The 23,452-nt window shown below is 43.3% G+C and overlaps 1 protein-coding gene across 1 annotated transcript in view; it reads right to left on the reverse strand.

The window, feature by feature from the left end:
• Positions 1 to 21,553, reverse strand: part of RIN1 (Ras and Rab interactor 1) — a 36,145-nt gene extending 14,592 nt beyond the window's left edge. The window contains exons 1-4 of the mRNA XM_063437685.1: positions 21,358 to 21,553; positions 20,271 to 20,388; positions 3,586 to 3,766; positions 571 to 685 (exon numbers count right to left, since the gene is read on the reverse strand). Of these exons, the coding sequence (XP_063293755.1) occupies positions 571 to 685; positions 3,586 to 3,766; positions 20,271 to 20,305 (331 nt within the window). The 5' untranslated portion in view covers positions 20,306 to 20,388; positions 21,358 to 21,553. The remainder of the gene's footprint in view (positions 1 to 570; positions 686 to 3,585; positions 3,767 to 20,270; positions 20,389 to 21,357) is intronic.
• Between the last annotated feature and the right edge of the window lie 1,899 nt (positions 21,554 to 23,452).

Consider the following 23,452-nt stretch of genomic DNA (forward strand, 5'->3'; position numbering starts at 1 on the left):
GTGCCTACTCTGCATTGCTGCCGACTATGGTTTGCCATCACTGTGCTAGGAAGTCTATAGATACTGAGCAAATTATCACAGTTATTCACTATACTGGGATAGTCAGTGGCATGGCCAAAACAGAACTATAAAAAATATTCTAGTTCAGCTATTTTTTCAGCTCAGCAGCCTGGCTAAATATCTGCAGTTTCCTTGGCAAATCTCAGTTTAGCAAATATACAAACACTGGTCAATCAGGATGGTAAAAAGCCACCAGGATGTGCTATACTACTTTAAATAAACATTCCAAGCACCATAACTACAACAGCATGCTGCAGTGGTTATGGTGCTACAACTACCCTGGCACCATCCCATTGTGAACTGTGCTGTAGTGGTTATTGTGCTTAAAATGTTCCTTTAAGTTTGGGTTAGTCACTATTAAAACTTTAGCACTGCATTGCATTCTATCATGAACACAGTATAGGGCACTTCTATCTTGCAGAATAAAATCCTTTTGTGGGGGTTTGATAGACATACAATTGTATTTTAGTTTCCTATGTCAAGTCATGTTAGCTGAATCAGACTGTGTACCTGCAGAGCTTTCATTTATAAATTTCTGGTGTATGAAGCTTTGTCCGTGGTCATCTGATAATCGCACACATAGAGCCATCTGCTGCTGAGTGTTGGATTTTCTCACCAGGAAAGTCTGGAGGAGAGAGATGCAAGGTCATTGGAATCCCAAACTGTATAAACATGGCCCTAGAGCTGCCAAAACGCTTTATCTCATAGCATTTACCCAAGGACCAGGTCCAGACTGCATAACCCATGCACAGCTCCAGAATATAGCATGATCTGCTTTCCCCTGTGTTAGTGATGCGAAAACGATCACATATATGATAATAAACTCTTTAGCAAGGACCTTTGTGAAAAAAAAATTATTCATACTTTGGGTATTTATTTTCACAATTATGATATTTATCAACAATTAACAATTTTATCAATGAATTGCTAAAAGCGTTAAGAACAAAACAGTTTTAATGTTTCACATTTTTTATACTAGTATACCCTGTATGCCTTTTCAAAAGTGGTGTTGCCAGGAACAATTGTTTCCATGAGACTTCTCCACTTTTAGAACAGTGGGCTAGAATTGATCTTTAAATATAACCCCATCTGTGGTATCAGTTCTATGTTGGTGCTGGAGTGCTCCCACAATTATTACATAGCACCAGATTTAAGGGGGCTATGGTAGAGCTATTTGACATCCTACAGTCAGACAGCAGTCATTTGTTTTTACGGTTGTGTGACTGTCCTGACATAATTTGTGACGGAATGCAAAAGTTTGATTTGTTACCGTAAGGCACTGTTTTGTGCTCCGTGGTGTTTAGAAATAATGTTTTCCTGCATACTAACTACTGCTCTGAGATCGGCAACAAACAGCCACTGACTAGATCTGCACTCAAATAGTTACAGCGACACTTCAAACCGCTAAAACACTTCACCTTGCTGAAATGCTTTATGTGTGAAGATTAGCTCTTTTTTCATTTTACAAAAAGTGCTGCTTTAAATAGAAATTGGCACTTTTACAAATTAATCTGGTTACACCCCTTGGCTGTGAATAAGATATTCCGTCCTGTTACTTCCTGGTTTGTTTAGCTCAGTTGAGCTAAATTCAAGAGTAGGACAATTGCTCAGAGCAGCTGTCTTGCAAAGCCTTCTCATTGAGCTACAGTGGAAAGTCTGTGATTGGACAGCAACAGAAAGTGTAGGCTGGGGAACAAGGGAAGGGCTTGCAAAGGCTTCAGACGAGAGACCTGCATTCTTTGCAATGTTTTTAGATATAACTACCAATGAAAAAGTACAAACTAATGCATGCATGTTTTCCTTGGGGGTATATCTACTTAACTGTTTTTTTTTGTTTTTTTTTTAAATCATGCAGTAAAGTGTCCCTTTAAGATCATTTTGTTACTGTTTAGTAAGTTATGATCAGTTAGTTACTGCTCACGCCACTGCCAAATACAAAATAAATAAAATCAGTGTTTTCAGGAGATATATGAAATGAAAACTTGAATGCATTTAATTATACATTTTTGATTTGGAGTTATGTCTAAAAACAGCTTGCAAAAACTGCAGATCTCTGGTCTGCTGCCTTTGCAAGCTCTCCCCTTCTAACCCTGCCCAGACTTATGGGACTGTTATTATTATTTATATAACGCCAACAAATTCCACAGCGCATTACAAAATGTTCAATCACAGACTTCCAAATGCAGCGCAATGAAAAGTCTTTGCAGTGCAGATGCTCTGGGCAATTGCTGCCTCTTGAGTTCAGTACAAATAAGCTAACCAAACCAGGAAGTAACATGACCAGTTTCTATTGAAATCTGCACTTTTTCCAAAATGAAAAAAAAAAGAGGACCCACTCTTCAAACAGAAAAAAATGTCAGAAAGATAAAGTGCATTAGGGGTCTGGGCTATCCTTTAATTGCATTTCAGATATGGTTAAACTAACTTATAAATGGAAAAGTACAGTCTAAGAAGCATTACATCAATCGTAAATATGCCCTAACAATATATATTTTAATACATTTTCTCATAGAACATGGTGCATTAACTACTGTGTGTGAAACTGTCAGGATGACTGACCAATGATCCCTGGAAACCATGTTATTTACACAAATGGGTGTATTTGAGAACGGTGGTTAGTAACATCATGCTGCTACCATTTGATGTGTCCTCTAATCTTCAGAGAGACTCTATGACTGGCTTGCCATTCTCAGACGTATTGTATAAACCTCTAACTTATTTATAGGAGCACCGAGTTAGTCATTAGTTATAACAGAGTGCTGTTGGATCAGTCATGGGCAGATTTACTCATGACAGATGTATTTTACACTTTTTGTCTCTGCAGATGTTGGTTTTCAGGCCCTATGCATGGCTGAAATCCTCACAAGGCTGCATCTTGTTGTGTCTGCAAAGTCCCAGTTTTGGGCATTAATATTGATGCACACTAGCCAAATATATGGCATATTCAGTTGTACTTTGTTTTATTATAGCAGCTACAAGCAGTGCTTTATTAACAGCAGTACATAGACTGCAGACTCAGTTTAACGAGATGACAAAAAGAGGTCCAGCTTAATACTGCGCTTCACCAGATATCTGATCAAGTGCCACTGAGTCTCAAAACACGATAGCATCATCTACCTGGTGCTTTCCTGTGCTCTGTCCCAGCTGGATGTTTTAAGTAAGAAATAAAGAATGTTTTTATTTCTACTGGTTAGATACACACACATATAAACATGGACACAGTTAGAAATACTTACATCTACACAGATTCCTACATACAGTGTGTCCAAACACACATACCAGCACCCACACACCGACAGACAAAAAGATATATATATAACCACACAGAGAGAGATGAACAGATTCATGTATGCAACATAACTAAAAGCATTTGATGGCCATTCATTCAGCCCATACTGTCAGCCAGCTATAAATGTTCCCAACATCTCAGAGAGAGCATCTACTTTTGTGCTCCCCTCTGGATCCGCTACTGAGTGTAGTCCATTGCACATTCCTAACCCATATTTCAGAATAACAGATACTCACCCCTGGGGGCTCCCTCTGCAGTATGTGAAGGGCAGTGGCTGAGTTGACTGTGGGATGAAACCAAACAGTTTGGGTGAGCAGAAGCCGGTCAGTGATGGTGACAGTGGTTGGGGATCCTCTTGGAATTGGGGAATGGGCGGATTTTTGATAAGGATAATCATACACAGGTTCAGTGGTGCTGCTGTTGCAGGAAACAATAATGTCTGATGAGTATTCATGAGATTATCTACACAGTACACTGTCTTTATTATAAGTACATACACGAAGATCAGAAAAAAACAGTTATGTCCATAAAATGAACTGAAAAGGTCACTGAAAGTAAAACGTTATAACCTGTGGTATCCACTTCAGTTGGCAAAAAAGCGTAGATAGGATAAAGAAGTGGTTTTCAAAGGGAACACTGTAGGCACCCAGACCACTTCAGCCCACTGAAGTGGTCTCGGTGCAAACTCCCAATACCCTTAACCTTGAGCATGTAATTATTGCAGTTTTTATAAACTGCAATAATTTCCTGCTAGGGTTAACCCCCTCTCTAGTAGCTGTCTACCAGACAGCCACTAGAGGTACTTCCGGGTGCTTAGACGTCTTTTGGTAGTTTAAACGACGCTGGACGTCCTCACGCTATGCATGAGGACTTCCAGCATCGACGGAATCCTCATAGGAAAGCATTGAATAATGCTTTCCTATGGGGAGATTCTAATGTGAGCGCGGCCATTATCGCGCATGCGCATTAGGTCTCCCCAGCAGAGAGTGGGCGGAGCTGAGCCAGCACCATGGGCAATCAGCGCTGGACGTAGGTAAGTGACAGAAGGGGTTATTAACCCCTTTTGCACCACGGGGTGAACCCTGACAAAGGGGGAAGCTATAGTTTCCCTTTAAGGCTTGGCTCTATTGAGACACTTTCAGTGTATTTGCTTAAAGGACCATACTCGTTTTCCGGGCTCTGGTGTGAGGAAGGGGTTAAACTTACCTCTTTCTCCAGCGCCGGGCGGGGAGCTCTCCTCCTCCTCTCCGCCTCCGATCCTCCCTTTCGGCTGAATGCGCATGCGCGGCAAGAGCTGCGCGCGCATTCAGCCGGTCTCATAGGAAAGCATTTACAATTGATTTTCACAGTGAGAATCGCGCAAGCGCCTCTAGCGGCTGTCAGTGAGACAGCCACTAGAGGATTTGGAGGCTGGATTAACCCTATTATAAACATAGCAGAAACTGCTATGATTATAATAAAAAGGGTTAATCCTAGAGGGACCTGGCATCCAGACCACTTCATTAAACTGAAGTGGTCTGGGTGCCTAGAGTCATCCTTTAAGTGAGAATTATTGGGAATTGCAAGTGAATTCAGAGAGGATTTTAAATTTAAGGCCAAAATAGCCAAACTGGAAAAATTCTCCACTTTACCTATGCTTCCAGTTCAGCTATATTTGCCTTAAATTTGAAATTCCATTTGAATTCAAGGGACACTGTAGTTACTATAACCATTTCATCTCTTTGAACTGGCTATAAATCCTGGAGTCCCCTGGCACTGTCTCTCCATTTAGTGTGAAACCGTTTTAAAGCAGTTTAAAGGGACACTATAGTCACCTGAACAACTTTAGCTTAATGAAGCCGTTTTGGTGTATAGAACATGCCCCTGCAGCCTCACTGCTCAATCCTCTGCCATTTAGGAGTTAAATCTCTTTGTTTATGAACCCTAGTCACACCTCCCTGCATGTGACTTGCACAGCCTTCCATAAACACTTCCTGTAAAGAGAGCCCTATTTAGGCTTTCTTTATTGCAAGTTCTGTTTAATTAAGATGTTCTTATCCCATGCTATGTTTATAGCTTGCTAGATCCTGCAAGAGCCTGCTGTATGTGATTAAAGTTCAATTATTTAAGGTAAATTACATCTGTTTGAAAGTGAAACCAGTTTTTTTTTTCATGCAGGCTCTGTCAATCTTAGCCAGGGGAGGTGTGGCTAGGGCTGCATAAACAGAAACAAAGTGATTTAACTCCTAAATGACAGTGAATTGAGCAGTGAAATTGCAGGGGAATGATCTATACACTAAAACTGCTTTATTTAGCTAAAGTAATTTAGGTGACTATAGTGTTCCTTTAATTTTTTTTTACAAAAAACATTTGCTGCTCTATTCTGAGAATCAAAAGCAGTGGGGACTAAGGTTGCATAAATCCAGGTTTCAGTTTTTTCAATCTGATAGGAGATATTGAATATGAAAAACGCCAGATTGTCGGGTCTATTCACTAAACTCTGCATGGCAACAGCAGAAAAATGCTGTTCATTTGTCACAATTTGAATGTTTTAACCGATTTGTCTATTCACTAAAGACACATTTTGTTATTTCAGCTTGTCAATTTGCACTTCCATTGAGGTATTTTGCTTGTCTGTTAAAATCAGCTTAAGCTCCATATAATATGGTTGATTCAGGATTCAGATATTTGTAATCAGCTGAACTGCAGCCAAATTGGCTCATCTGGTAGCTCCAATTCCCCTGATATAGATCAGGAGATTTCTTTTCAAACTCAAAGTTTCCTAGTCCTAAATCACCCTAAACCTACCGCAAAACCCCCTTAACCCCTTCAGGCCGGAGTCAATAGTACATGTTCTGATCAAAATACAATGTAAACAAAAACTGGAATGTGTGCTATATGTCTGTTCAACCGTAATTCACCTCTTTCATATTAAGTGCACCCACACTTAAGTTATTACATATCATTTTGTTCAGGAGAAACAGGGCTTTAATGTCTCATGAACTATTCATATATGAAACATAACTTAATAAAAAGCTGTGAGAAATTAAGATTTTTAAAAAAACATTTGTAGTTCCGCCTGACATTAAATAATACTCTTCACTTTTACTGCAATAAAATGCACAGGTTTGTATTCAGCAAAGTCTTATGAGTACAACAGTACCCCCCATTAAATAATTTTACAGTGTTTTGGAAAGTTACAGTGTCAAATATAGCACATTCCATTTTTTTTTTTTCACATAAAAATTTGCTAGATTAGTAATGTTACCTTTGAGAGCATATGGTAGCCCAGGAATGAGAATTACCCCCATGATGGCATACCATTTGCAAACGTACACAACCCGAGGTATTGCAAGTGGGGTATGTTCAGTCTTTTTTAGTAGCCACTTAGTCACAGACACTGGCCAAAGTTAGTGTTCATATTTGTTTTTGCTGTTAGGCAGTCCTCCCAAAGTGGATCGCCAGGAAGGTGAGTATTTGGAGGCTCCTGGGGTAAAAAGCCGTTTTGGCGTTCTATGCCACCGCAACGGCATAGAACACCGTAACGGCGTTAAGGGGTTAATGCTCTAAGGCAGGGGTGCCCAAAATACAGATCACCAGATGATGTAGAACTACAACTTCCAAGATGCTTTGCATGCCTTTAGAATGACAATGCATCATGGAAGCTGTAGTTTAAAACCATTTGGGGATTTGCCTTTTGGGCACCCCTAAGGTTTCAAGTCTTTATAACAAGACCCCAAACCCCAACTCCAACCCAGTTGACCCAGTGGACCCATGGGGCGCTGGAAATTAAGTTGTATTACTTTTTAAGGGAACTAAGGGGGGCAAGCCACCTAAATGGTGGATTAAACACTATAGGGTCAGAAAAATATATTTGTGTTCCTGACCCTATAGTGTTCCTTTAAATATCAGTGTGACAGCTGGTATGAATAGTGCAGGGCAGATAACATAATAATTTTTCTTTATTGTTATTGTGAATGATGACAGCGAATTTAAGTCAAGAACGAAGAAAGTGAATTCTAAATCAGTACCGGAATACTGAAAATGCTGAGCTGGTGCTCAAAGCATGGCAACAAGCATTTGGCATACATCTGACAATTTATAATATTAAAAATAAATTTGAGGGGGGCGGAGCTTGCCAGCGAGCCTGATCGGACTCCATCTCTACCAGCTCCCGATCTCATCAAACTAATCTAATTAATCCTGACATATACCGGCACCGATGGTGAGCAACGAACCCTGCAAGTGGTAGAACACGAGCAGTGGCGTGCACATATGCCTTTCTTTCAAGCCCAGAAGCCGGCAAAACAGAAACGCAAGTCTGGGGCCTACAGAGTAACGGCCTTCCCCGGCTGGGACTCAATACTCGGCGGAACACAGCTGGATAGTGGGACTTACTTACTACCTTACTGACCCCACAAACGGTACACCCACTATGAGGCGCATAAACCAAAAAGCCTCACCCTTTATGGTGCCCGATTCCAGAGACATCAGCACCATGCTACAAAAGCAGCCGCAACCCAAGATGGCGGCCGAGGACGGTGCTATCTTGTCGACTCCTCCAGAGCCACCTGAGGGCAGAGAACCCCCTTCCCACCAACCCCAGGGCCCTACAGGAACTACCAACCTTGACTCCTTGGTGGGAACACTTGCCACCAAGCAAGACCTCCAAACAATGCTTCTGGACATACGGAAACTGTGGGCTGCGGACATAGCAGTGATCAAAACGGAGGTGCAGCAGGTGACAGGCCGCTTGAGGGCCGCAGAGGAGGAAGCGTCAGATATCAGAGCAGAGGTTGCTAGCATGAAGGAAACACTCCTCAAGGTACAATCTACCCAGCTCACATTTACCTCACAGCTGTCTGCCCTTGAAGATCGCCAGAGACGCAACAATATAAAAATCCGCGGCATCCCAGCAGGGATTAAAGCGGACGAACTGCCCCACTTTCTACGGCGGCTGGTAGCAACAGTGCTGCCCCCACAGGCAGCTAAAAAGTTCACCACAGATGGACTATACCGACTCCCTGAGACAACAGCGTCTGCCACGGCTACCCCACGGGACGTGATCATACGCTGCAAATCCTCCCAAGACAAGGGGCTCCTCATGGCCGCAATGCGGGGTAAGACGCCACTCACCTTTGAAGGCGCACAATTATCAGTATTCCAGGACTTAACTAGAGCAACTCTGCAATGGCGCAGATCCCTCCGGAGCACTACACTTCAGCTGCGCACAGCGGGTGTGAAGTACAGGTGGGGAATACCCCGCTCCCTTCTGGTAACCCACGAAGGAACTGAGCACAAGATGAACTCGACATCGGAAGCATCGGCACTCCTCACCACATTGGGACTTTCCCAGGGGGCGCAGCACATCTGGGATCCGGCAAACATAACACCATTTGTACCGGCAGCAGGCGAAACGGACTCCCTCGACACCTGACTAAGACTGCTGATCTTAATTTGTGTAGTTGTACATAGTTGCAGTTTGTGTTTGGCCCTAGCGGCCTTCTCATATTGCACACCTCCCACATACCGCGGGATAATCGCCCTATGCAATCCAACACGAAAGGGCGGTGGAGCAGACGAGACCCCACTAACACACACAGGACCACAAGGGCCTAGAGACCGCGTCCTACTCTAACGCTGGCAAGCCACATTACTTAGTCACACTACTTATCTACCATCCCACCCCCCCGTAGCCCCCTTGGTTAGGGGCACATCTTGCCTTATGTCATTCTGAGAGGTAAAGCCAAGCATAAATGTCAGAAAACCACTCCCGAACCACCTCACGGCACAAGCCTTGCAACACACCTGACACCACACCTGCCACCCCCTCACCTGACTGCCTAATGCTTCTCAAGACACAATCCCGCATATACCTTAAGCATGCATCACATACATCCCAAACCTGATCTCAATAATCAGTAATACGAGTCTCATTTTACGACTCAGGTTATTGTCGCTTGTAAGTTACCTTGTTTTAATATAAAAAATACAGTGCTGTTAAAATGACATGTAGAACCGATCTATACTGCACAAACGTTTATCTTGCAATTGCGCTCTCCTGTCAATGTGAAATAATCGATCTTGTATCTACCTAGCACTACAAAAATAAAGAATTTAAAAATAAATTTGAAGCAACAGGTTCAGTGGACATCCTAAGACATCAATGACAGAGGAAAATGTGATGAGAGTCGATTTGACATTTGTGAAAAGTCCAAAAAAGTCTACACGATGTGCGTCTCACCGTTTTTTTTTTAGGACAGTTTTTTTTTAGATAGAACGGTGGATAGTAACAACATCATCCCACTGTAGCAGTACTTACCCTCTCCAGGGCCGGCCGGGGTCCTCTCTCCTCGCCGCGCGCGGTCCTGCTCCTGCACGAGCCGCGCGCGGCTCATCCAACGACGAGATCAGTCGGGCGGGCAGTGACCGCGAGAAGCGGTCACGTGTCCCGCCTGACACTAAGAGCGCGCCGCGCATCTCGGGCGCGCTCTTAAAGGGGCAGTGGGAGACAAAATTTGAATCAGTCTCCCATTGGCCCCTGTCATGCCACGTTCCCCATACACTCACGTTTTGGGGGCGTGGATATGACAGGGGCCAATCAAAGTGAACATTAGGGTATTTATACTCACCTGTTTCCTTTGCACCTTGCCCTATCGTGGTTTCTGTCCAGTTCCCTTTAGTGCTTGTATCGTTCAGTTGGTTTTTTGGTGCTTGACCTTGGCTTTGTTCCTGACTCCGCTCTCTCTTTATCCTTGCTTGTTTATCCGCTGGTTTGTCTTCTGTGTACCAGTCCTCAGCTTGTTCTACTTTACGCTGTCTCTCCGTTCCCTTGACCTCGGCTTGTTCTGGACTCTGTCTTTTCTTGTACTCGTCTAGTCCGGCCATTCTAAGGTCCGGTAAGACGAATCCTGGTTTCTTGTCTCTTGACTGTCTGGACTATTCCTGCGTGTTGGGGTATATTACCGTGACATTACGATAGGGCCATGGACCCCGCAGGTTTAGGACAACAGATGGCCACTCATGAGGCTAGATTCGCAGAACAGGATCACCGTATGGATCAAATGGCTCAAGCCATCCAGACACTGTTATCCAGATCAGCTCCGGTACCTGTACCTGCGCCTCCTGTAACCCCTATACCAGACACAGCTAATATGCCTAATGCTTCAGCACATCTAACCCCGCCACCTAGGTATGGAGGGGACGCTAAGACATGTAGGGGATTCCTTAATCAAGTGGAATTCCACTTTGAAATGTACCCACGTTCATTTCCCACTGATAGATCTAAGGTGGGTTTTCTTATGCACCAGCTTACGGATAAGGCACTTGAATGGGCAAATTCTATTTGGGAGGCTAATGGACCTATGGTACACGATTTCAATAGCTTCCTCACAGCGTTTCGTAGAACATTTGACACGACTAAAAGGTAAAAAAATGCCGCCAGGGCGTTAATGAGAATTAAGCAAGGATCTAAATCTGTAGCCGATTATGCTATTCAGTTCCGTACCCTTGCCTCACAGGTAGATTGGACTAACAATGGGCTTACTACTGCGTTTATGGAAGGTCTGTCTGAAACTATGTTGGATGAGGTAGCAGCTAAGGACCTCCCTGTACCCCTAGAGGACCTTATTGACTATCTCATCGATATAGATAACAGGATCCGTGACAGGTTATATACCAGGTCCAGAAATAGACGCTTTGTCCCCGTTAACCCACCTAGAGCTGAGACTCCCGAGGGATCTAAAGGGTCAGAGGAGGAACCTATGCAGTTAGGGGTTGCCAAACTTACTGACGCTGAAAAACTTTATAGGAGAAAGGAGGGACTTTGCCTTTATTGTGGTAGGAGGGGCCATATGAGACAAGAATGTCCCGTGCGTCCGGGAAACTATCGCACCTAAGACCGTATAGAGGACTGGCCTTGGGTGTGACATCAGAGTCCTCACAGTTGCCTCTTAATAAATTGCTTCTCCCTGTTTCCCTGCACCTTGGTAGTAACTGCATAGCAGGGAATATACTAGCCCTGGTTGATTCCGGAGCGGCCGAAAACTTTATAGATTCCAGTTTTGTCAAGGAAAATAACATACCCACTAGAGAGAAGGAGACACCCTTGGCCGTTGAGGCCATAGATGGTAGACCATTATGCTCTCCAGTTATCACACATGAAACTGTACCACTACATATGTCTACAGGGGTGTTACACTCTGAAACCATTCGGTTTCAGATCATTACTTCTCCTTCCTCTCACCTCGTGTTAGGGTATCCTTGGTTGCGTACTCATAATCCCACTATTGATTGGGAGTCAGGACAAATAGTTTCTTGGAGTGATGCTTGCCAAGAGTCTTGTATTGTTAAAATCACCCCTTTGAATTCTACTAATATTCCTCCCGTGCCTACGGTCATACCCCCTCAGTACTTGTCTCTTAAATCTGTTTTTGATAAAAGGGAGGCTGAAAAGTTGCCACCTCACAGGCCTTACGACTGTGCTATTAATTTACTACCTGGTACTATGCCTCCCAAAGGGAGAATATATCCTTTATCTCCTCAGGAGAATCTGGTTATGGAGGATTATATTAAGGAATCTTTAGAAAAGGGATTTATAAGAAGATCCTCTTCCCCGGCAGGGGCTGGTTTCTTCTTTGTATCTAAGAAAGATGGCGAATTAAGGCCTTGTATTGACTATAGGGGCCTAAATAAAATCACCGTCAAAAATGCGTACCCCATACCTTTGATCACGGAACTATTTGATAGGCTTAAACATGCCACGGTTTTTACTAAATTGGACCTTAGGGGTGCTTACAATCTCATACGTATCAAAAAGGATCACGAATGGAAGACCGCATTCAATACCAGGAGTGGTCACTACGAATATACTGTGATGCCCTTTGGCCTTTGTAACGCCCCAGCAGTTTTTCAAGAATTTATTAATGATGTCCTACGTCAATATATACATACATTCGTAATAGTATACTTGGACGACATATTAATTTATTCTACTCATTTACAGACTCATCACATGCATGTTAAATTAGTGTTGAGAACTCTTCTTGTTAACGGTCTCTATTGCAAACTCGAAAAATGTTCATTTGATCAATCAGAAGTCCAATTCTTGGGTTATATAATCTCTGCCAAGGGGTTTCGTATGGATCCCAAGAAACTTTCTGCCATTATGGAATGGCCTCTACCTCAGGGTTTGAAAGCCATTCAGCGTTTTCTGGGGTTTTCAAATTATTATAGGCGTTTTATTAAAGGGTTTTCTGCCATCGTAGCACCTATAACCAGAATGACCAAGAAGGATGGTAATACTCATGTCTGGAAACCAGAAGCACTTGAGGCCTTTGAATTCCTGAAGGCTTCATTTGCCTCTGCCCCTATTTTACAGCATCCTGTCCCTTCACTACCCTTTATTCTTGAAGTTGATGCTTCTGAGATTGGGGTAGGTGCTATCTTGTCTCAAAGAGATTCACACGAAAAGCCATTACACCCTTGTGGCTTCTTTTCCAGACAGATGTCCAAAGCAGAGAAGAATTATGATGTAGGCAATCGTGAACTCCTTGCTATCATTTTGGCGCTCAAGGAATGGAGACATCTACTAGAAGGTACTAGGGATCCCATCCTCATTTTAACGGATCACAAAAACCTCTCCTACCTTAGTGAAGCAAAAAGATTGTCTTCTAGGCAGGCCAGGTGGTCTCTGTTTTTGTCTCGTTTTAATTACATAATCACATACAGACCAGGTGATCGTAATACTAAAGCTGACGCTCTGTCCAGACAATTCGAGACTACTGACAAACTAGAAATTGATGTTACCCCTGTCATTACTCCCGACAGAATAATAGCTACTACTGTTCTTTCTATTTCTTCTTCCCTCTTACAAGCTATACAGGCTAAACAAAACATGGCTCCTGGGGAGAGGCCTGCTGATAAACTGTTCGTTGATATACCCGAGAGACGAGACATTATGTCATTATATCATGACACTAGAACTGCTGGACACCCTGGTATTTCTAAAACGTTCTCAGCAGTTTCTAGATATTTCTGGTGGGCTTCCTTACGCAAGGACGTCACCGATTACGTTAATGCCTGTACTACTTGTGCTAGTATGAAGTCCTCCCACAGAGTTCCTTGTGGGTTGTTGCATCCGTTGCCCATACCCGAGAGGCCGTGGTCCAATCTATCCATGGATTTTATTGTTGAATTACCTCCTTCGAATGGTAAAACTGTCATCCTGATGATTGTGGATCGTTTTTCTAAGATGGCTCATTTTGTGTCTCTTGTCAAATTGCCATCATCCAAGGAACTTGCCTCTATCTTTGCCAGGGAGGTGTTTCGGTTGCATGGTATTCCCACTTCGATCGTGTCCGATAGGGGTAGCCAGTTTATCTCCAGATTCTGGAAAACGTTTTGTTCAGAGATGGGTATCTCCCTCTCGTTTTCTTCCGCTTACCACCCCCAGTCTAATGGAGCTGCTGAACGTGCCAACCAATCTCTAGAGCAGTATCTTCGTTGTTTCGTGTCCCACCATCAGAACAATTGGGCTGACCTTCTTCCTTGGGCTGAGTTTGCTCGTAATAATGCTGCTCATGAATCCTCCGGTAACAGCCCTTTTTACGTTGTTTATGGCCGGCATCCCGTGGTTCTTCCAGCTGCATTCTCCTTACAGGGCATGCCAGCTCTGGATGAACATTTGGCTGGTTTACGTAATACTTGGGAGCAGGTTCAGTGTTCTTTGGGGGCTTCCGCCGCTCGCCAGAAGGTTCAGGCAGACAAGCATCGCAGGGCGGCTCCATCCTATGCTGTGGGAGACCGGGTTTGGCTTTCTACTCGCAATATTCGTCTTCGTGTGCCTTCTATGAAGTTGGCTCCTCGTTTTATTGGTCCTTTTCGTATCTTGCATGTGGTTAATCCTGTCTCGTATGCCTTGGATCTTGCTAGGAATCTACGCATTCCTAACGTGTTTCATACCTCCTTGTTAAAACCCCTCCTGTGCAACCGTTATACTCGGCATGTCCCTCCTCCCCCTCCGGTTTCTGTGGAGGGCCATGAGGAATTTGAAGTGGCTGCTATACTTGACTCTCGTTTTCTTCGGGGTCGCCTCCAATATCTGGTACATTGGAAGGGCTATGGGTCTGAGGAACGCAGTTGGATTTCCGCTGGCGCTGTTCACGCTCCTCGCCTTGTGCGTTCTTTCCACGCTCGCTTTCCTGCCAGGCCTGCTCCTCCCCGCCCGGTGGGCGTGTCTTCAGGGGGGGGGTACTGTAGCAGTACTTACCCTCTCCAGGGCCGGCCGGGGTCCTCTCTCCTCGCCGCGCGCGGTCCTGCTCCTGCACGAGCCGCGCGCGGCTCATCCAACGACGAGATCAGTCGGGCGGGCAGTGACCGCGAGAAGCGGTCACGTGTCCCGCCTGACACTAAGAGCGCGCCGCGCATCTCGGGCGCGCTCTTAAAGGGACAGTGGGAGACAAAATTAGAATCAGTCTCCCATTGGCCCCTGTCATGCCACGTTCCCCATACACTCACGTTTTGGGGGCGTGGATATGACAGGGGCCAATCAAAGTGAACATTAGGGTATTTATACTCACCTGTTTCCTTTGCACCTTGCCCTATCGTGGTTTCTGTCCAGTTCCCTTTAGTGCTTGTATCGTTCAGTTGGTTTTTTGGTGCTTGACCTTGGCTTTGTTCCTGACTCCGCTCTCTCTTTATCCTTGCTTGTTTATCCGCTGGTTTGTCTTCTGTGTACCAGTCCTCGGCTTGTTCTACTTTACGCTGTCTCTCCGTTCCCTTGACCTCGGCTTGTTCTGGACTCTGTCTTTTCTTGTACTCGTCTAGTCCGGCCATTCTAAGGTCCGGTAAGACGAATCCTGGTTTCTTGTCTCTTGACTGTCTGGACTATTCCTGCGTGTTGGGGTATATTACCGTGACACCCACAACATTAGACCAGACGACGTGGCAGTATTAAAAGGCCGCCATGTTCACCCGACTTAACGCCAATGGACTTTTATTTTTGGATTGCCGCAAAGAATAAGGTTTTAGAGAGGAAGCACCAGACAATGGATGAATTAAAAGAGTTCATCTCGTATGCATTCGTGGACATTGATGTGGACCAGAATTTGTGTCGTTCTGTGTGTCACAGTACTTACGAGATTATATAGTGTTAAACAACTATAAATGTAATAAACATTATAATAAAATGCAAATAAACGATACTGTATACTTTTGTGCCATATACACACACTGAACAAAATTATAAACGCAACACTTTTGCTTTTGTCCCCATTTTTTATGAACTGAACTCAAAGATCTAAGAATTTTTTTATGTAAACAAAAGGCCTATTTCTCTCAAATATTGTTCACAAATTTGTCTAAATCTGTGTTAGTGAGCACTTCTCCTTTGCCGAGATAATCTATCCACCTCATAGGTGTGGCACTCATAGGTGTGGCATATCAAGATGCTGATTAGACAGCAGGATTATTGCAAAGGTGTGCCTGAGGCTGGCCACGATAAAAAGTCACTCTAAAATGTGCAGTTTTATCACACAGCACAATGCCACAGATGTCGCAAGTTTTGAGGGAGCGTGCAATTGGCATGCTGACTGCAGGAATGTCCACCAGAGCTGTTACCCGTGAATTGAATGTTCATTTCTCTACCATAAGATGTCTACAAAGGCGTGTCATAGAATTTGGCAGTACATCCAACCAGCTTCACAACCACAGACCACGTGTAACCACACCAGCCGAGGACCTCCCCATCCAACATTTTCACCTCCAAGATCGTCTGAGACCAGCCACCCCGACAGCTGCTGCAACTCAAACTGTGAGAAACCATCTCAGAGAAGCTCATCTGCATGCTCGTCGTCCTCATTGGGGTCTCGACCGGGCCCATGATGGCGGTGGGGTTATGATATGGGCAGGCGTCTGTTATGGACAATGAACATGGGTGCATTTTATTTTATGGCATTTTGAATGCACAGAGATACCATGACGAGATCCTGAGACCCATTTTTGTGCCATTCATCCACGACCATCACCTCATGTTGCAGCATGATAATGTATGGCCCCATGTTGCTAGGATCTGTAAACAATTCCAGGAAGCTGAAAACATCCCAGTTCTTGCTTGGCCAGCATACTCACCGGATATGTTACTTATTGAGCATGTTTGGGATGCTCTGGATCGGCGTATACGACAGCGTGTTCCAGGTCCTGCCAATATCCAGCAACTTCTCACAGCCATTGAAGAGGAGTGGACCAACATTCCACAGGCCACAATCAACAGCCTGATCAACTCTATGCGAAGGAGATGTGTTGCACTGCGTGAGACAAATGGTCACACCAGATACTGACTGGTTTTCGGACCCCTCCAGACCCTCCCAATACAGTAAAACTGCACATTTTAGAGTGGCCTCTTACTGTGACCAGCCTAAGGCACAAATTTGCAATAATCATGCTGGCTAATCAGCATCTTGAAATGCCACACCCGTGAGGTGGATGGATTATCTTGGCAAAGGAGAAGTGCTCACCAACAGATTTAGACAGATTTGTGAACAGTATTTGAGAGAAATAGGCCTTTTGTGTACATAGAAAAAGTCTTAGATCTTTGAGTTCAGCTCATGAAAAATGGGGGCAAAAACAAAAGTGTTGCGTTTATAATTTTGTTCAATATATATATATAAAACTTACCTGCATTTGAGCACCAGGAGAGTCTCCTCATTGAAGCTCTGATCCTCATCCACCTGCTAAGTCATTTTTACTAATGACTTGTGTCCAATCAGATGCTATTCTTAGAGATCCATTAACAATGCTTCTCAGAGAGAAGCTTTAAAAACAATTATTTTCTATGAGAAGCACTCATTCAATTGGAACCACAGCTTAAAGAGAGTGAGGAACAGAAACCCTTCTTGCTGACTGCTTGACAGCTGCGAGACGTAACTATGGGGATTCATAAAGTGCAGATTACTCTTGAAATTGGCGCTTTTTTAAAAATAAGCCAGAGGGTACATGCAGTTAACCTTTAAAGGACTTTATCAAGCTTACATGCTTTAGTTGCTGGAATGTCTCTTTGGCTTGCTGCTATGTACGTTTGCGTGAGGTCAGCAGATCATGGTCATTATCAACTGATAATGACCATGTTGCACTGTATAATTATGTTGAGTATTAATACTAATGAGTATTAATGAGGAACTCTGGAAACATAACACAGAAATGCAAGATACTGATCCAAACCAGTGTTTCTGAGCAAGCCGTCTGTAAATTCTGAAACAGTGTGATGGGATATAAATATCTCCTTATCTTCCAGACCATCTAGATCCATGTATCTTCTAGAGCAGTGGTTCCCAACCTAGTCCTCAAGTACCACCTAACAGTCCAGGATTTAGGGATTGCCCAGGTGTGTCTAAGGAGTTTTTAGAAAAAAAGAAAAAAAAAAACACTTTAGACACAACAGGGTAATCCCTAAATCCTGAACCGGTAGGGAGTACTTGAGGACTGGGTTGGTAATCCCTGTTCTAGTGCATCCAAGACCACTATGTCTCTGATCTTAATGCATTATCCAGTCCAAATAGGTTCACGTTTGACCCTGACCTCACAGAATCTTATGAACCATGCAGGACCAGGCATTGTCCTTGTAACGGACCGTTTCAGCAGACAAGGGGTAAAAATCCACTTAGGCGATATGCCCCTTTCTGAGACAGGCACAGCTACTGTAAAATCACCAAAACTCACGAATTGGATATAAGTGAATGCACCAAACTCCCGAACTGCATACAAGGGAATAAGGTAGAACTCCAAACTCCCGAACTGGAACCTCATGAATAGCTGCTAGCAGACGAACAGGAAAAGCTCCCAAGCGGCTTACACTCCTGGCAATCAGTCCCTATCAGCATACAGTGAATCCCCCCAAGAACGAGACAAGGCTCCGTGTTGAGGGTCAAGCAGTGGTCTGTTTATTGAGGGCTACCTGCCCCTGTATTTATGCAGGTCTCCCACCTGGTGGACACTCCCCTAGGGGGACCAGATGGAAGACTGTAACAACGGACAGACAAGTAGCATTTCAGGACATACAGAAGTAAAACATCCCCACAATGCATCCTGATATCCTCCCTCTATCCTGGAGATAATTGAGAAGTAATTCAATTATCTCCCAGGACAGAGACAAAACTCCATTACACACGTGGGGACACAAAAGACAGCAAACACTTTAAAATACATAAAACATAGGCATGTCACATATCCCCAGATAGCTGGGATCTGAGCGCACAAAACTACCGAATAGCGCTCAGATCCTATTCACACAGTTCAATTGCCATGGAGCCAAAGTCTTCAATCACACGAATAGGCTCCATGGCATAGCTATCTGGGTTACCACATATTCACATAAAACAAAATACCGAATGAACGGCTGTTCGGCTACATCCCCACGAATAGGAACCAGGAGACGGACGGCTCAGTTGTGTTCGTGCAAATAAGTGTCCGTTTTTAGTTCCATAGAATCTTTGTCGAACACCGCTGGTCTTTCGCACAATTAAAATGCCCGCCGCCTCGTGGTCGGCAACCGAGCAAAGACCACCCTGGATTTGTCAATTAAGCTGCGGTTAACCGCAGCTTCAGGGGGGTAAATTGACGGCACACTCCAGCTCCCAGGTGGTCGCGATTTTGTTAGTTTGTTCGGTAGATAAAATCTACCTAACACCCCGGCAGAAAAGGCACGAATAAGCCTTTCTGCAGGGAAAATAAGTATTTTAAAGTCTGGTCCAAAGGCAGCAGGCGGGCAACCAGGCTCCTCCAATGCAATGTGGCGAGATTGGTCTCGTCACAGTCCTTATCTCATGCAATCTTTCAGAACATGCTGGACTACCATGTTCTTGATCTTCCGTCTCTTCTAGGCCAGGGGAAGGCAACCTTTGGCACCCCACAGTTGTGGACTACATATCCCTTATGCTTTTCAAGCATTATGGATGTAAGAATTTTTGGAGATGTATTCCACAACATCTGGAATGTCGAAAATTGACTACCCTTGTACTAGACCATGCAGGACCATGTGTCTCTCTGATCTCACACTATCTTCCAGGCCATGTAGGACCAAGCATGTCCTTGATCTCACAGTTTTATCTAAATCTTCGGCACTCCAGATGTTGAGAACTATATCTCCCCTGATATTTTGCCAGCATTCTGGAATTATGGGAGATGCCGTCCACAACATCTGGACTGCCAAAGGTAACCTACCCTTGGTCAAAATCTCGGCAAGCAGAGGTTCTTTAGGGAACTGGAGCTTCACTTTAATACTTTAAAGTAGTACTGTATAGTATTTAGTATTAAAGTATTACTACTTTTAATTTTTAGTCAGATCATTGTGCTCATTATTAGCATTAATTATCAACATCAACATTATTATCAGTATTGACACAGCATCATTATACACTGCAAAATACTTATGATGAGTATTATTACTCTGCATCAATACACACTGCAGCATGCTAATGAATAGTAATAATTCTGTAAATTACTACAGAGTGCAGCATGATCCTGTTTAGTAATAATATTCCATATCAGTATGTCTATTATCAATATTAATACGCAGCATCAGTATACTATAGACATTGACGCTCAGCATCATTAGACAGAGAAGCATGTTTATTATAAGCATTAATAATGAGAGCCATTGTGAAGTGCAGTATGCTCATTACAAATATTAATACTCTGTACTGTTATACAGTGCAACATGCTCACAATTAGGACTGATACTCAGCAGCATACTCTTAGAACGCAGCATGATAAACATCACTACTTGAGTACTCCATTAGCAGCTGCTCAGAAATATATATATGAAGCGTTAGCTTTGTATGTGGCCATTGGGTGCTGAATAATACATAGTATAATAACAGCCACGTGCCTTGTTTAATGGTGCTGAGTAACATATAAATAATGGACTAACCACAGACGGACCACATACCTCACAATGCAATCTTCTAATACCAAAGCCTCCATGCCAATGGTTTCAGTCAGATTATCTTTCAATCCTCTGTACCAGAACCTTGTTTTGAATTTAGGGACAGGATTACAGGATCACGCTGTAATTAAACCCAAAAAGATTATTACACTAAAGGATCATTCAGATTTTGTAAAAAAACATTTACTGTAAGAACTTTCCACACAACTGTATGACAGCTTATGAGCTGTGCGGGGTAGCTATTAACCTTTGCCTGTCATTGATTTCAGTTTAGCTTCCCTCTGTACTGTACACGCATTTAGAGTGCAAGTTCTCCAGAGAAAGAATTTGAATTTTAAGCAGAATTGACAGATCCGCATTGTTTTGTTGTACACCTGCCACTTCTTCATACTGATGGACAGTATATGAAAAGTTCTGCCCTGATTTATGTTGCATTCAGATGCTACAGCAGGTAAAACAGCTAACAATTCAAAACTGTCCCTTGTGGGAACCTAACTGGAGAATGAACAGATGTCTTTCAAGCAGCATTAGGCATGCTACATACTACAAGGAAGCACTTTTCATGTGTCACCCACGAAAATGCGCAAATTGTTGTTTTCAGGAAAAATGTTTAATATGTTAATCCTAATTTCATGTCGATTTTGAGTCAATCTGTCTGTCTATCTATCTAGCTCTATGGTGTGTCAATCTATCATCTGATATGTATTTTGCAAATAATTGAATGGTTAAAAAGTGCAATTATGTCACATAAGAAGCCCGGTTATGCACAAATCTGGCTAAAGATAGAAGTTCATTTGTCTCTTTGCTATCTGCTCCTGTTTGTTTATGTGATATGTATGTAGCAATAAATGTAATGTTTGGAAAGTGATTCATTTATAGCGGAAACACGGTTATGGATAAGAAATGTACAGTTTGCAGATTCCTCAGCAGTGAAGTTTATTTCCATGTGCTTCATACATACCCACTGTTTCTCTATACGGTATACTGTAAGGAGATTGTAAGCTCAGTGGGTTAGTTTGCTGAACGTTGCCATGCACACTTACCTGGTTATATCTGAGGTAATAATAAAAGTGAAGTATCTCATACATACCTGTGCGTTCTCCTGGGATTCAGTGTCCGGGACCTCAGTCTCCTTAGTCCTCCCACCCCTATGGGCGTTCCCTGGGTGACTAACCCTCAGGGTGTTGCAAGGTGTATACGCAGCTCCTTGCTCACTCATGATTTCCAGGAGAGTCTTTTCTCCTCCCTTCATTTCATTTTTTTTCTGTCCCTCTTTTTTTCTTTTATTCCCAGCAGAGACTTGTGAAATGCAGAACGCTCCAGAGATTCCATGGAGGGGAGAGAGAGCAGGATAGTGAGCGGGAGGGGCGCTCACCATTTTACCACTGGTTCTATCTTTGCTATTATGTAACACAAGAGAGCAGTTTGGGACAAGCTTTCCCACTCCTGCAATTGTCAGTGAGTTACACATGAGAATCAGGCTGTCTGTCTTCTGGCTGGCTGAGCATCATGGGTATAGCAGTCCACAGCAGCCACATTTCCAAAGTTGTGCTATAACTAAAGTAGAAGGAAAATGATGCAAGTTCTTTCATGTTTTGTTTTGAATTGGATGATTTCTGCACAGCAGAAAAGGGGCTTCGTTTTACATCATTTCCTCTAGGCTTCATGTTAGTCCATTTAGTCAAATCCTGTTTTACCACTTTTAAACCTAGGTTTCAATATCATATTACAATCCATTTCATTGTCCAGCAGGCGCATTACAAGGGATTTATTGTCCTATGTAAAAATGGTGCAGAATTCATTGTGAAAACTCCAAAATGGATTTTATTTAGTACAGGTCCTCCTTATTAGGTTTCGGATTGGGGACTGTATTATAATATAATCATGTAAAATTAATTTTCTAGCCTAAAGGAGCACTCCAAGCATCATAACCACTACTATCTAGCTCTTCGGCAATTCAGTGGCAGACACACTGTGCTGTTATTACAGCACGCCTACATGAGCATACTTCCCTAGTTACATTAAAGTACACACTTCGAGCACCATAACCACTGCAGAGAGCTGTAGCTATTAAAGGGACACTATACTCACCAGAAAAACTACTGCTTATTGTAGTTGTTCTGGTGTCTACTGCCTGTTCCTGCAGTCTTTTTAATGTAAACACTGCCCTTTCAGAGAAAAGGCCATGTTTACATTACTGTATAGGAACACCTCTAATGGCAGTCACTCAGACGGCCACTAGATGTGCTTCCAGGGTCAGTGCTGACATTCAGTGTCTCCATGTTCTGCAGGGAGGCTCTCAGAGCCGTGGCAAGGATTTGTGTCTACGCCCCCAAAATTCATCTACACCTGTGTGTCTATTAACCCCCCTATTTACTATCTTATCCATTATTTGGTCCCATTTGTGCTTCTTGACAGTTTTTTTCATGCTTTTGAGTCTTTATCCCACCTTTTGTGGCATCTTGTATCTTTAATCCCCTTCTGAATGTATTTTCCCCCTTTAATGTATATTATCTCCTTTGCTCCTTTCGGTATCTTACCCACCTTTATGCCTCTCTACCCCCTCTGATGTTCTTACTCCTCTCTGTAGCGTGGGAAAAAAATCAATATATAGGAATGGAAACCCTCTCACACACTATTGCACAGTGACCCATACTCACTCTCAATGACAAAGCATATAAAAACACACTGGATCGTAGACACACACTGGCTCTCACATACTTGCTGATAAACAAAAACACAGACACTGGCTCATATACACACACACTCACATACTCACACTCACTCAAGGGCTTATCCACGCAAATACATAGACTAACTCATACGCACACTTAATGGCTCTTACACAAACACGCACGCACACTGTCTCTTACACACACTTACTTACTGGCTCTTACACACTCACTCACTGGCTCTTACACACACACTAACTCTTACACACTCACTCACTGGCTCTTACACACACACACACATACACTGACTCTTACATACTGACTCTTACACACTTACTTACTGGCTGTTACACACACAAACTGGCTCTTACATACACTCACTCACTGGCTCTTACACTCAGTCACTAGCTCATATATACACAAACACTTATTGTGTAAACAGGGGTGCTGCCCAATTGAAGCTGCCCTATCTCAAAAGCACTTGGCTATTGGGATATGTATCCCAGCAACCTG

The sequence above is a fragment of the Pelobates fuscus genome, chromosome 12 (genome assembly GCF_036172605.1).
Source record: "Pelobates fuscus isolate aPelFus1 chromosome 12, aPelFus1.pri, whole genome shotgun sequence".
In the NCBI taxonomy this organism is placed as follows: domain Eukaryota; kingdom Metazoa; phylum Chordata; class Amphibia; order Anura; family Pelobatidae; genus Pelobates; species Pelobates fuscus.